This window comes from Engystomops pustulosus, chromosome 4, assembly GCF_040894005.1.
Source record: "Engystomops pustulosus chromosome 4, aEngPut4.maternal, whole genome shotgun sequence".
NCBI lineage: Eukaryota > Metazoa > Chordata > Amphibia > Anura > Leptodactylidae > Engystomops > Engystomops pustulosus.
This window is the reverse complement of record NC_092414.1, coordinates 200,642,534-200,656,782: the sequence shown is the minus strand read 5'-3', so window position 1 is coordinate 200,656,782 and position 14,249 is coordinate 200,642,534. Positions and strand designations below refer to the sequence as shown.

At 41.4% G+C, this 14,249-nt stretch overlaps 1 protein-coding gene across 1 annotated transcript; it reads left to right on the top strand.

Moving 5' to 3' along the window:
* The first annotated feature begins 1,713 nt into the window (after positions 1-1,713).
* Positions 1,714-5,459, top strand: LOC140128061 (lysozyme C-1-like). Its single transcript, XM_072149425.1, has 5 exons — positions 1,714-1,767; positions 2,405-2,577; positions 3,599-3,757; positions 4,459-4,537; positions 5,298-5,459. The coding sequence occupies exons 2-5, from the start codon at positions 2,439-2,441 to the stop codon at positions 5,356-5,358; spliced, it is 438 nt and encodes a 145-aa protein (XP_072005526.1). The 5' UTR covers positions 1,714-1,767; positions 2,405-2,438; the 3' UTR covers positions 5,359-5,459.
* Positions 5,460-14,249: the final 8,790 nt, after the last annotated feature.

The following is a 14,249-nucleotide window of genomic DNA, read 5'->3' as shown; positions in this document are numbered from 1 at the left end:
CAGGCCCTGGTGCACAAGCTGAAACAGTATTTCCCTTCTGACAGCGCTAGCGGCAGAGTGCGTAGTTCTGCGGGACAAGTAGCGAGGGAGAGTAGGCGAGCAGGCAGCTTGTACAGCACTGGCAAGGGTACGCTTTACAAGGCCTTTGCCAGTTTTATGTCACCCCAGCAAGACACTGTCACCTGTCCCCAGTCTCGTCAGAGTAGGGCTGATCTTTACAGAAAGATGGTGAGGGAGTACGTAGCTGACCATACCATCGTCCTAAATGATCACACAGCTCCCTACAACTACTGGGTTTCAAAGCTGGACATGTGGCACGAACTGGCGCTGTACGCCTTGGAGGTTCTTGCCTGCCCTGCCACTAGCGTGTTGTCCGAGCGGGTTTTCAGTGCAGCTGGTGGCATCATCACCGATAAGCGTACACGCCTGTCGACTGACAGCGCTGACAGGCTGACGCTTATCAAGATGAATAAAGCCTGGATTTCTCAGGATTTCCATATCAACCAGGTGAAAGAAGCTCAACCTGAATAATGTATGCACTCCTCCTCCTCATTTTCCTCCTTCTCCTCCTCTTTGTACACTAAAGCAGAGGAAACTGGCTATTTTTTGCCAGGGCCAACTGGCTCTAGCTATAGTACTCTATGGGAGTCATTTACTAAGGGCCCGATTCGCGTTTTCCCGACGTGTTACCCGAATATTTCTGTTTTGCGCCGATTTCCCCTGAATTGCCCCGGCATTTTCATGCACGCGACGGAAATCGGAGGGCGTGGCTGAATGAAAACCCGATGGATTCGGAAAAACCGCCGCATTTAAAAAACAAAAAGTGTCGCGGAGCTTGCACTTACCTTCACCAGGAATAGGCCGGTGTACTTTAGTGCATTTCAGCGGACTTCAGCGCAGCAGCAACACCTGGTGGACGTCGGAGGAACTGCCTTAGTTAATCCCGGCCGGACCCGAATCCACCACAGAGAACACGTCGCTGGATCGCGAATGGGCCGGGTAAGTAAATCTGCCCCGACGTCCACCAGGTGTCGCTGCTGCGCTGAAGTCCGCACTCAAGTACACCGGCCTATTCCTGGTGAAGGTAAGTGCAAGCTCCGCGACACTTTTTGTTTTTTAAATGCGCCGGTTTTTCCGAATCCGTTGGGTTTTCGTTCGGCCATGCCCTCCGATTTCCGTTGCGTGCATGCCAGCGCCGCTGCGCCAAAATCCGATCGCGTGCGGCAAAATCCCTGGGCAATTCAGGGGAAATCGGCGCAAAACGGAAATATTTGGGTAACACGTCGGGAAAACACGAATCGGGCCCTTAGTAAATGACCCCCAATGTCTCAGATTAATAGGGTATTATTTGAAGTATCACAATTTGGGTCCTTGTTGTCCAGAGCACAGTGAGGTCTATTCATCCCTTTACTACATGTAGTGTAAAGTTTCTTAGTGTTGGAGTTAGACATGAGTTTTCGATAATTTTTTTGGCTTGTAGATCCCGTATGTTTTAAATATTATCACCAGTTTTAAACATGTTCAAGAGAATAGAGCAAATATTAACCATGAAAGAGAGGGATTATCTGATCCCATGTAACAATGCATTTATAGTAATGTAACATTTGCCTGTTTTATAGTTATGATTAGCTATGTGATAATTATTGGCACGGTCTGGTTAGTAAATATGATCGTCTTAGCCGACCTGTAAGATAACGGCTCCATCCAGGTGTATATAAACGCAGCTCACCCTGCTGTAAGTATCTTCAAGAAAATTCTGGTTTGGAAGTAAGTGTTACTCTTGCAAATAATTTTCTTTTGACCAAAAGTAGATATTATTTTTTATATTAATTGAATGCATATAGAAGCTTTTCATCATTTCTTTCTATTATACATTTGTATTTTCATTATGCGTAGAAAGGTTTTTTCAATTGATTGCCCTGTACTGGACCATTTTATCTTGAGTAGCATTAAAAATTCTTAAAGCTTCAGAGCTTAAATCTTCAAGCACTATCCAGCTAAGTATTATCTTTGCATCCAGTACTGTACAATAATCTGAGTAGCGGTATAGTAGGGTTTGTACACTGGAGAAGCCCCTACACTTACAGAAGCTGCCAGATAAATCCTTCTACAGCTGTCAGATATTTCCCCTTACTTCCCTATACACATTCATGCCTGGTTTTTGCTACAGGTGAACTATGAAGAAAAGGGCAACTTTGAGAGTAGCTTCATTTTTATTGCACACGTATGAGTCAAGATTTTGGGGGATCAACCAGAGTATCTTATATATTCACAGGACACAGGTCCCAATGATCCATACTGCTCTGACTTCTAGGTTCCCCTAGTATAATGTCTTTTAGAAAATAATCAAACAATGCACAAATAATCCTTAATTTCATCTATTAATTTTTCCAATATTACACAGGGTTCTCCTGGATCTTGCTTACCTGCTGAGTAATATGAAGGTCTTCCTTTGCCTCGGGTTCTTGCTGTGCTTGTATCTTGGCTCTGATGCCAGAGTATATTCCCAATGTGAGCTCTACAATATCTTCCAGGAGACTGGACTGGCCGGATATCATGGATATAGTGCTGCAAATTGTATGTATACCTTTATGTCCACTTTAAATTAAAGTTGAAGAATATAAGAGATATGATACAATGATGGTCATTTATTATTGGTTTTGCTGGGCTTTTTTGGTGTAAAAAATGTCTCAACAAAGTCGCATTGAGGTTTTTGGAACTTTTCTCTGCTAACAGGGCTATTTCCACCACTTCATTTATCTGGCGTAAACATAGTACTACTGTTAGTGTAACTCCTGTCTTAGACAACCATAACAATAGCCACTTAACTATCCTTCCCCATCACTACTAAAGTAATGAACTACTTTACTCCCTTTACGCCGCGGACATTGCAGAAATTAACCCCTCTTTGCAATCATATAGTGTTATCCAGCTTCTCTTATCCCTGTCTTTTAGATGCTATACTTCCTTGAGGAAGACATGATTATGGCTAGAACATTCACTTGTAAAATTTGAAGGAGGGGTTGGCCTAAATTTAGTCACATAACTGCAAGATAGTGGATAATATGTTTTTTGGTGGGGTTTGAACCACTGGGATCCACATTCATCAAAATACTAGGGTCCTTATCTTTGAATGAATGTTATCTCTATACACTACTGTTTAAATGTACACTTAAAATGAAGAAGCCAATGAGACATGCCAAGGTGTGAAACCAGTGCAGCAAAGCACACAAATATTGCACATGGTTCTGGTGCAATAAAGGGCACAATCCAAATTAGATCAATATTAATCCCTTGATGAAGCAGAGGAATAGTCTAACTTAATGGCTACATATGGTGGTGGATATGGAGATCTTTAATTGTACAATAAAATCATGGCCAAAATTGCCACGTAGACCCAAACATTGAAAGGGAACAATTTCAACCCTCTTCTCTTTATCCAGGGGCCAGTAGGTTTTCCTATTTGGCACAGATGCCCTTGTCTCCCATCTACCCTGCTTTCCAAGATCAATTCCAATTTGTGTTACACATAATGACTAACCTCATATTTATTAGAGATTGGACATGAACTATTTTAATCGTAACCTGTTAATGACAGGGATTTGCCTGGCCTACTACGAGAGTGGCTACAACACAGACGCCGTGAACAACAATGGGCCAAGCCGTGACTACGGAATATTCCAGATCAACAGCAAATGGTGGTGCAATGATGGTGAGACAGCGGGAGCCGAAGACGCCTGCCATATCAGCTGCCAGAGTAAGTAAAGACACCGACTGGAAGATTCCCAATTGTCTTCTGATCTGTCTCCTGCTTCCAAAAACTGTACCAAAAATAATAGAAAGTAAAGTAACTTAAGATCAAATTATCAGAATTTTTGGAGATCAGAATTACACAAATTTATTTTTGCCCGTCACTAAATGTAAAGTATATAGTAATTTACCATGCAACAAAGCTGATTCACATAAATGTCTCCATAATAGGACAATCCAACATTTTAGTCCAAACCATTAAGTGCTTGGAGAAGCTTTTGTCTGATTATTCCCTACATAGCAATATCACTACACAACTGACTGCACTAATTGGATACAGCAATTGGAGTATCCAGTATATTGATTACCTGTCAGTGTGTCTTTGGCACCAGATTTTACACAAAGAACAGAAACAGGAGTAAAAATCCAGTCTACGTGTAATAACCAGTCTAGGGAACTGAAGCTAAAAATCAAGAAAATGTAAGATGAGATGTAGGAGCAGAGCTCAAACGATATTGAAGGTACAGATCTGGATCCGCTCTCTATTAATTCCAGTTCTACTCTTCTGAGATATTTCTAGATAATTGCGATTTATGGGCATGTTTTACATATAAATCAGGAGAATTTAGTGTGTTGATCATTATACACACTACAATCTTGATCATAGATTATTGCAGTAACTTACGCATGTATATATTTTTGTTTTAGGTCTCCTGAATGATGATATCTATGATGACATTGAGTGCGCCAAACGAGTTGTGAGAGACCCCAATGGCATCTCAGCTTGGTAAGATTCTAACATATACAGTATATACATATTCTCTTTGTAATGAATAGGATGGTATGGGCTCCTGATGGAGACTTTGGAGCAGATTTATCATGCTGTCTGAAAGTCTGAATATTTCTAGTTGCCCATGGCAACCAATCACAGCTCAGCTTTCATTTCACCATTGCTCATGAATATTTTAAAGGGGAGCTGTGATTGGTTGCCATGGGCAACTAGAAATATTCTGACTTTCAGACAGCTTGATAAATCTGCCCCTTTATGTTGCGCTCAGATATTATTAGAGGGGAAGAGTGTTCTCTGACTTGACAACATTGAGATAAAATATGACCAGAGCTTATCCCTGTTTCTATTTAGGGAGAACCACATACATATGAGGTAGGAGCAGTGGGTTAGGACCCTCTATACCAGTGACTTGGTTTGACTTTGGGTTGTTCTTCAACGTACTGACAACCACCCTTTAGACTTTTACTTTAGGGAGCCTCCTGGTTACTACTCCAGTATTTCCAGTGACTGCTGACCCCAATGGTTCAAGACACATCTGTGCATAGAACTGAGGCGCACGGTTATTAAACAAACCAAGTTCAGGAGAATGCACTGGAATCTGAACTGCACTTTAGGTTTCAATTTGAAGCAAGGACATTTTTGCTCCATATGCAGGGTGTGAAATTCTGCTTTAGTCAGCACCTTGTCCCATTTCCGCACCCTAATCAAAGGTTTAAACCATGGCAAAATCATACTTTACTAAATTTCTCATTCACAGGGTGGCCTGGAGAAATCATTGCAGAGGACAGGACTTAAGTCGATTTACAGCCGGATGCTAAATACCAAGACACATTTGAAACATGAATCTTCCTCTTTATTCTGTTGATTGTTGGCAATATATCAAGTCTGTTACAAAATAAACTCCTAATAGCACAAAAAAGTTTTGTTGACATTTTTTGTTGTCATACAATGTAGGGGGCATACAAAAGTTGTTTATAATAGAGGTATACAGGGTGGTATAGAATTGTAGTGCATACAGGGCGTGGTTATTATAATAATAATAATCTCTATTTATATAGCACCGTCATATACCATAGCACTTTACAGAACATGGGAGCACATATACAAATAAAATAAGACATAACAGAGTGAAAACATAGTCATGTGAAACAATGGGAGTCAGGGCCCTGCTCGCAAGAGCTTACAGTCTATGAGTATTAATGGGTGACACAAGAGGTATAAGTGCTTGTATAATGGTCCGGCCATTCTTCATAAGGGGACAGAAAAATTAAAATAGAAAAAAAAGAAAATCCAGTCACCCGCCACCATCTTATATACAGTGTCCAAGGTCAATGGGACTGCAGAGAAGCATGAAGCTTGGGATCTGATCATTGTAGGATAGGAGAAGTGCACAGGGTTGGTTAGTTAAAAGAGAGTTAATGGGGCAGATTTACTTACCCGGCCCATTCGCAATCCAGCGGCGCGTTCTGTGCGGTGGATTCGGGTCTTCCGGCGATTCACTAAGGCAGTTCCTCCGACGTCCGCCAGATGTCGCTGCTGCGCTGAAGTTCCCCGAGGTCCGACGGAGTGCACCATCCTATACTTGGTGAAGGGAAGTGCGTTTCCCGCGACACTTTTTTTTTTTTTAATGCAGCGGTTTCTCCAAATCCGTCGGGTTATCGTTCGGCGACGCCCCCCGATTTCCGTCGTGTGCATGCCGGAGCCGATGCGCCACAATCTGATCGCGTGTGCCAAAAACCCAGGGCAATACAGGAAAAATCGGCGCAAACTGGAAATATTCGGGTAACACGTCGGGAAAACGCGAACCGTGCCCTTAGTAAATGACCCCCAATGTTTCATAGGATAAGGGAATGTGATAGGTGAGTACACAGAGATGGGTTTCAAGAGCAAATTTCAAGCTTTGGTATTAGTCTGATAGTCTGGGTTTGGGGTCCTGGAGAGGTGAAGGTCACTTGCAGAACAGAGAGTATAGATTGGGCAATAGACTGAGATAAGAGAGGAGAGGTAACGAGGCCGCACTGTGCAGAGCATTGTAAAATAGGGTGATATATTTAAATTGTATTTGGATGAAGATGGGAAACCGATGTAGTGACTGACACAGACTGGAAGAATCTGTGTAACATGTTTGACTGAAAGACAAGTCTGGCTGTTGCAGTACGTCACGGGCGGCATTGACTTCCTGCATGGTGATGTACTACTACCATGTCCAGCTTCCGGCACCGGCATGTTACAGCCGACATCCGACTCTAACACCCGTGATCAGAGGAACCATGACCGTGGCGGGTAAGGGGCATCTGAGATAATTTGGACCCCTCGTGGCACTTACGCTGTCTGCCAGTGCCCCAAGGACGCGCAATGTCTGCCGGTACCCGGGTGTTAGAAGAATAAGAGCTTGAATAAGTGATCAGAGCATCACTTGTTCAAGCTAACTTGTAAGAAAAATAAAAAAGTGTAAAGTCTTTTAAAAAAAATAATTAATTAAATAAAGTAAAAGTCCCTTAAACACCAACATTCCCTATACAACATCTAATAAAGTACAAAAAAATTGTGAAAAAATCCCCACATATTTGCTATCGCCGCATCCGTAACAATCTGTACAATAAAATGCTAACATTATTGGACCCGCGTGGTGAACACCGTACAAAGAAAAACTCATAAACACAAAATCTCATCACAAAAATGTTCCAAAAACTGATCAAAAAAGTCACTGAAAAAAACAACTCAACACATAAAAAATAAGCTCTAAATCAGTACTGTCAATCAAATGGAATTTACCCTATAATAGCTTTTCTTCAGTAAAATTGTAAATATATATAAAAATATGTAAATAAGGTATCACTTTAATTGGAGTACAACAAATGCAAAAAAAAATTAAACCTGAATTGATGATTTTCTTTTACTCCATAAATTACAGAGTTAAAGGGGTTGTCCAACTCTTTTAAAAAAGTTAAGTTTAAAACTGTCTCGCTGGTCCATGCCCATGTTTGTTTGCAAGGGCACGGAACCTCCGCTGAGTTCGGTTTCCGGGCTGGGTGAGGTGGCAGGCCACGCCCACCTGAATCCCATAACCAGCGCAGTTTACTGCGCTGAAATATGGGGATGGTATGAAGTCGGACAACCCTTTTAATAAAATAAAGTACCATATATACTCGAGTATAAGCCAACCAAGCCGAGGCCCTTAATTTTAACACAAAAACCTGGTAGAACCTATATGGGGGTTTACTTTTATTTAGGCTCTGAAAGTGACCTGAAAGCTGAGCAGGTCCCTCAAAAGTCTGATTGTGCATTTTTTATGAAAATGAGAAAAATCCAACCTGAAGTTCTAATCCTCATAACTTCCTACAAAAAGGACGCTTATAAAAACATGTTGGCAAAGAGCAGACATTTGGTAAATTTTAGTTATCAAGTAATTTTGCTGTTATGACTATGTGTTGAAAAAGTACAACATTTTGAATTTTGAAAAATCAAGAATTTTTCCTAATTTTTACCAAATAGAAGTTTTTTCTCATTAATAAACGCAAAACATACCATAGATGGAAATGAAGAGGTCGGGTTGGGTCAGTTAGATGGTGGAAAGACAAGCAGTTCATTTTTGGAAAGATAAGATTTCAATCAGAGAGACGATTACTGGTGTTCTGCATTAAGGCGAGGAGGGTGTTATGTGCAGAAGAATATTGTTCTCCAAAAGAAACAAAAGGAAAGCAGCGGGAGATTAGAGACTGTACCTTAGTTAACAGATCTAGATGGGTCCAAGGAAGGTGTTTTTAGAAATGAATTAACAAAAACATGCTTGAAAGAAGAGAGAAAGACCAAAAAAGAGAAAGAGTTAAATATTTTAGTGAGGTGAGAAGATATCTGTGTTATCTATATAGAGGTCATTGTACAGGGAGGAGGAGGAGATAAGCTGTGACATCATCTATTGTCAGTAGTGATGTAATGATGGGTCTGTGTTATCTATATAGAGGTCATTGTACAGGGAGGAGGAGGAGATAAGCTGTGACATCATCTATTGTCAGTAGTGATGTAATGATGGGTCAGTGATATCTATATAGAGGTCATTGTACAGGGAGGAGGAGATAAGCTGTGACATCATCTATTGTCAGTAGTGATGTAATGATGGGTCAGTGCTATCTATATAGAGGTCATTGTACAGGGAGGAGGAGGAGATAAGCTGTGACATCATCTATTGTCAGTAGTGTTGTAATGATGGGTCTGTGTTATCTATATAGAGGTCATTGTACAGGGAGGGGGAGGAGATAAGCTGTGACATCATCTATTGTCAGTAGTGATGTAATGATGGGTCAGTGTTATCTATATAGAGGTCATAGTACAGGGAAAGGAAGGTGATTAGCTGTGACATCATCTATTGTCAGTAGTGATGTAATGATGGGTCAGTGTTATCTATATAGAGGTCATTGTACAGGGAGGGGGAGGAGATAAACTGTGACATCATCTATTGTCAGTAGTGATGTAATGATGGGTCAGTGTTATCTATATAGAGGTCATTGTACAGGGAGGGGAGGAGATAAGCTGTGACATCATCTATTGTCAGTAGTGATGTAATGATGGGTCAGTCTTATCTATATAGAGGTCATTGTACCGGGAGGGGGAGGAGATAAGCTGTGACATCATCTATTCTCAGTAGTGATGTAATGATGGGTCAGTGTTATCTATATAGAGGTCATTGTACAGGGAGGGGGAGGAGATAAGCTGTGACATCATCTATTGTCAGTAGTGATGTAATGATGGGTCAGTGGTATCTATATAGAGGTCATTGTACAGGGAGGGGGAGAAGATAAGCTGTGACATCATATATTGGCAGTAGTGATGTAATGATGGGTCAGTGTTATCTATATAGAGGTCATTGTACAGGGAGGGGAGGAGATAAACTGTGACATTATCTATTGTCAGTAGTGATGTAATGATGGGTCAGTGTTATCTATATAGAGGTCATTGTACAGGGAGGGGGAGGAGATAAGCTGTGACATCATCTATTGTCAGTAGTGATGTAGTGATGGGTCAGTGTTATGTATATAGAGGTCATTGTACAGGGAGGGGGAGGAGATAAGCTGTGATATCATCTATTGTCAGTAGTGATGTAATGATTGGTCAGTGTTATCTATATAGAGGTCATTGTACAGGGAGGGGATTAACGGTGACATCAATAATGCCCTGTGCCGCGATTCATTAAGATTGTGCGCCCGATATCCTGCATGTGTCGCTTCCCCGCTCATGTCTGCCGGAGTTCACAATTTGAAAATTCTGAATCAGTTGGAACGTCCGACGGCCCGCCCCCCAATTTGTGTCGCATGAAAGCCGGCGCAGCTGCACCAAAAAACTATCACATGCGATGCAATCCCAGCGCAGACCCCTGTTAAATAACTGTCAAAGCTGTGCAATCCCCGAAAAAGACGTACAGTCTGACAAAAATGTGATCCGCGACCCTTAGCCCCATTATCTTACCGGACCGTGACCATGCACTGAAAAATATAGGACATCACCTTTATTTCACTGTGTTACAGCTTTGGCCGCCCACTTCTCTATGGAGAGGGGAGGGGTGGGCAGGGCTCATCCCTCCACCTCTCCAGCATACGGCCATAGCCCAGGTGAACATACAAAGTTTTAATGTTCCCTTACACGATGTCCTGTGCTCCAGAATACTAGTTATTTGTGCCTCCTGTGTGACATCACCTCCCTCTCTAGCATGGGAGAGGGATGTGAGTAATTAGCAGCCCAGAAGCGCTGGACATCTTGGCCCGGCGTTACGGGCTGGTTTTTTATAGGTCTTTTTTTTGGGCATATTGTCAAGACAAGTTTCAGGATCAAGATGAAGAGAGCAAATGTAAGTATGCTTAATTTAATTATGGTTATAGTAATTGATAGATTTTGGTTGATGTTTTTTATTTAAATATATCTGTATGGTGATTACTAGAATGGTAGAGTCATTTGTGATTTAGTAAATGGTCCTGTTTTGTCATCTGGACAGAAATATTTTCTCTTCAAGTGGCTTCAAGGCCTTTTCCTCGCTACTCTCCACTGTTTCTAGAGTGAACCTTATATGAAGCCAATTTGCAGTTCAGGAGATCTATATCTTTTACTACAGTAAATGGGTAAAATATTGGTATGTGTGAAGGAAAGACCCTATTTCAAAATTAAAATTTAGTATCGATTAAGGTTATGGAGGAAAGATTACAGACTTGCATTTCGTCACCACCTATCATACCAAGTTTTTGGCGTAGTATGCTCAGTCACATAGCTGTGTTTGCTATGATCTTAATAAATGTATGCAATGGGCACAGAGGTGGAAGGTCTGATGATATCCGAATTCCCAAAGGTACACAGTAGGGAGATTGGGGTCATTGGTGAAAAGTTGGTACATTTAACCCTGACTTTGACCTTGGTTAGTTCACTTTTATCAGCAGTGATATAATGATGGGCCAGTGTTGTTATCTAGATAAAGGTCATTTTACATTAAGGGCTTGGAGATATGTTGTCACATAATTTATTGGCAATAGTGCTGTAATAATAGGTTGGTGGTATTTTCAATGTGAAGGTCCTAATTGTGATCCTTCCACCATGATCTGGAGTCAGCTGCCTCAGGAGCATTGGATGTAGGATCCTGAAATATGACCCAACAGACTTGAGATTAACATAAAATCTGTGTTCTGAATGAAAGATTTGTTATAGGAGCCACCATATCATAGGTGGTTGTGATTCTGACATTGGGGCTCATTTACTAAGGGTCCGGACGCCGCAATTTCGTCGGGTTTCACGAATATTTCCGTTTTGCGCCAGCTTTCACGCGACAGAAATCGTGGAGCGTGGCCGTCGGACAACCCGACGGATTCCGAAAAACCATGGAATCTAAAAAACGAATTGATCAAGCACTTACATAAACCAGGAAGAAGAAGGTGAACTCCGGCGGACCTCGGTGCAGCAGCGACACCTGCTGGACATCGGGTGCACGGACCTTAGTGAATCCTGGCAGACCCGAATCCACGTCGGACAACGCACCGCGGGATCGCGACTGGAACGGGTAAGTAAATGAGCCCCATAATGCGATAGTATCTCATCTTCATATTTTACATTTTACTAGCAAAACCGTGCCAGCCAATATTTTCCTACTTGCACTCATTTGTTGCAATCCTTTGATAATTTAGGGTTTTCATGTCTCAGATTAATAGGGTATTATTTAAGTTATCACAAAGGGATTTTTTTTTCCTTGTGCTTTAATCCAGAGCACAGCAAGATCCATTCATCCCTTTAATACATTTAGTGAAATGTTTCGAAGTGTTGGAGTTAGATACCAGTTTTCAATAATTGTTTTGGCTTGCAGGTTCCAAACGTCTTAAATATTATCACCAGTTTCAACCCTGTTTAAGGGAATAGAGCAAATATTAACCGTGAAAAAAAGGGCTTATCTCATCCAATGTAACAATGCATTTATAGTAATGTAATGTTTTATCTTATAGTTATTATTACCTATGTGATAATACTTCTGGTAAGTACATATGATTGTAAATGTAGCTCAACCTATTGCAAGTATCCTCAAGAAAATCCTAGTTTGGATGTAAGTATAACTCTTGCAACTCTATACTCATAAATTTTTTTACATTTGTATTAATATTTATTATTAGAAGTTTTTATGTATTTCATTAATTCATTACCCACCCTACGCTGATACTTTTACCCTATCCTGCAGTAGCAATTTTGAGCACTACAGAGCCGAAATCTCTAAACATTATTGGGAGACCAAAGGGCTGTAACTACAGGGGTAGCAGCCAAAGCGGCTGCTCTGGGGTCCCCAGTGTGAGGGTGGCCCCAGCATCTGTGGTGGTATTGGGTTTACATATTCTGCATATGCTGTATGTCGTATATGGTATTGTATGTATCGTGTATTTGCTGTATGTGTTCATATGTGATGTGTATGCTGTAAGTCTGTGTATATGATGCATAGGTATTGTATGTATGTACATGTTGTATGTACATGGTGTGTGTGTGTATATATACTCCTTGTGATTGTAACTTACATGTGTGAGCATACAAATATGTATATATATATATATATATATATATATATATATATATATATATATATATACACACAGGCAGTTCTCGGTTTACCTACAAGATAGGTTCCATAGGTTTGTTGAATTTGTATGTAAGTCAAAATTGTATATTTTATAATTGTAGATCCAGACAAAAATTTGGTGGTCAGGGGGGTATGTCTTTAACTAGGGGTCGTTTGTAAGTCTGGTGTTCTTAAGTAGGGGACTGCCTGTATTCAGTGGCATAACAAGACTCCAGTGGGCCCCGATGTGAACTTTGGGTCAGGGCCCCCATATACCTAAAATCGCACTGCACATTACATGTGAAAATACACATATATGCTCCACTGACATATGCCTACACTCAGTATATAACCAGCAGCGGGCTCCACTCAGTACAGGCAGCCCCCGGGTTACATACAAGATAGGGTCCGGAGGTTCGTTCTTAAGTTGAATTTGTATGTAAGTCGAAACTGTATATTTTATCATTGAAGTTCTAGACAAATTTTTTTCTTTGGCCCCAGTGACAATTGGAGTTTCAAAATTTTAGCTGTAATTGGACCAATAATTATCAATAAAGTTTCATTACAGACACCCTACAGCTGATCATTGAAGTTTGGGACTATAGTAAAGCATCCAGAGAGCGTCAGCGGAGGTCACAGTGGGCAGAGGGGTCCGTCTGTAACTATGGGTTGTCTGTAAGTTGGGTGTCCTTAAGTGGTGGACAGCCTGTATATGACCAGCAGCGGCTCTATACTTACATACATGCCCCCTTTATGTCAACATTTTTAGTAAACCTCTTTGTTTAAAAACAACAACGTTTTTACTTTTTTCCTGATCCCTCCCGGTAAGTGGGGGCTGTCTAAGTGTCCAGCGCCGGCAATGTGAAGACGTCATTGCACTGCTGCCTTACAGTCTTATGCTCTCATATATACATATACATACTAAAACACACTATATACTCCTCAAATAGACAAACATACAGTATATACACAGCATATACTCACCATATATACCCAGGCTTATAACATACAGACGCACACAGCGTATACTCACCATATAAACACACATAGTACATACACAACATAAGCACACATATAATATATAAACAAATATAGACACAGCATAGCCACAGCATATACACCCATACAGCTTATACAGCTTATTCACACAGTCATGTATTCTCTCGTAGTTTGCACTAACACACAGACATTTACTTTCACACTTACACAGTCACTCAGCACAGCAACTACTCATACACAGTCATACACATAACCAGTACTAACTATTAATGTCAAAGCTTCACCCTCAGCACTCAGGGCATCCATAAAGGAAGTCTGCAGCACCTGCAGCAACATAGGAGGAGGAGAGCACAGAAGATTACAGAAGATTACATGTGCCCTTCTGCCTGCACGGTGTGCCCCTCCCCTGCTTACTCTGCCAGACCTCCCCTTTACTCTGCTTACACTGCCAGTCCTCCCGTCACTGCTGCGCAGGGGATCCCCATCGCCTCCCTTGCAGTGCTGCTAGTGGCAGGTCAGAGACTGTATAGTCCTTGCTCTGCCGCTGCTTTCAACTGTATCATAGGGAATCGGCTGATACTGAATTGTGACAGCCGCGGGCCTTTTTCTTCAAGGGGCCCGGTCTCAGTCGCACTCCCT

Coding starts and splice junctions, on each gene's coding strand:
- LOC140128061 (XM_072149425.1), top strand. CDS start 2,439: ATGAAGGTCTTCCTTTGCCTCGGGTTCTTGCTGTGCTTGTATCTTGGC. Junction 2,578..3,598: donor TGGATATAGTGCTGCAAATT/GTATGTATACCT, acceptor TGTTAATGACAG/GGATTTGCCTGGCCTACTAC. Junction 3,758..4,458: donor CTGCCATATCAGCTGCCAGA/GTAAGTAAAGAC, acceptor TTTTTGTTTTAG/GTCTCCTGAATGATGATATC.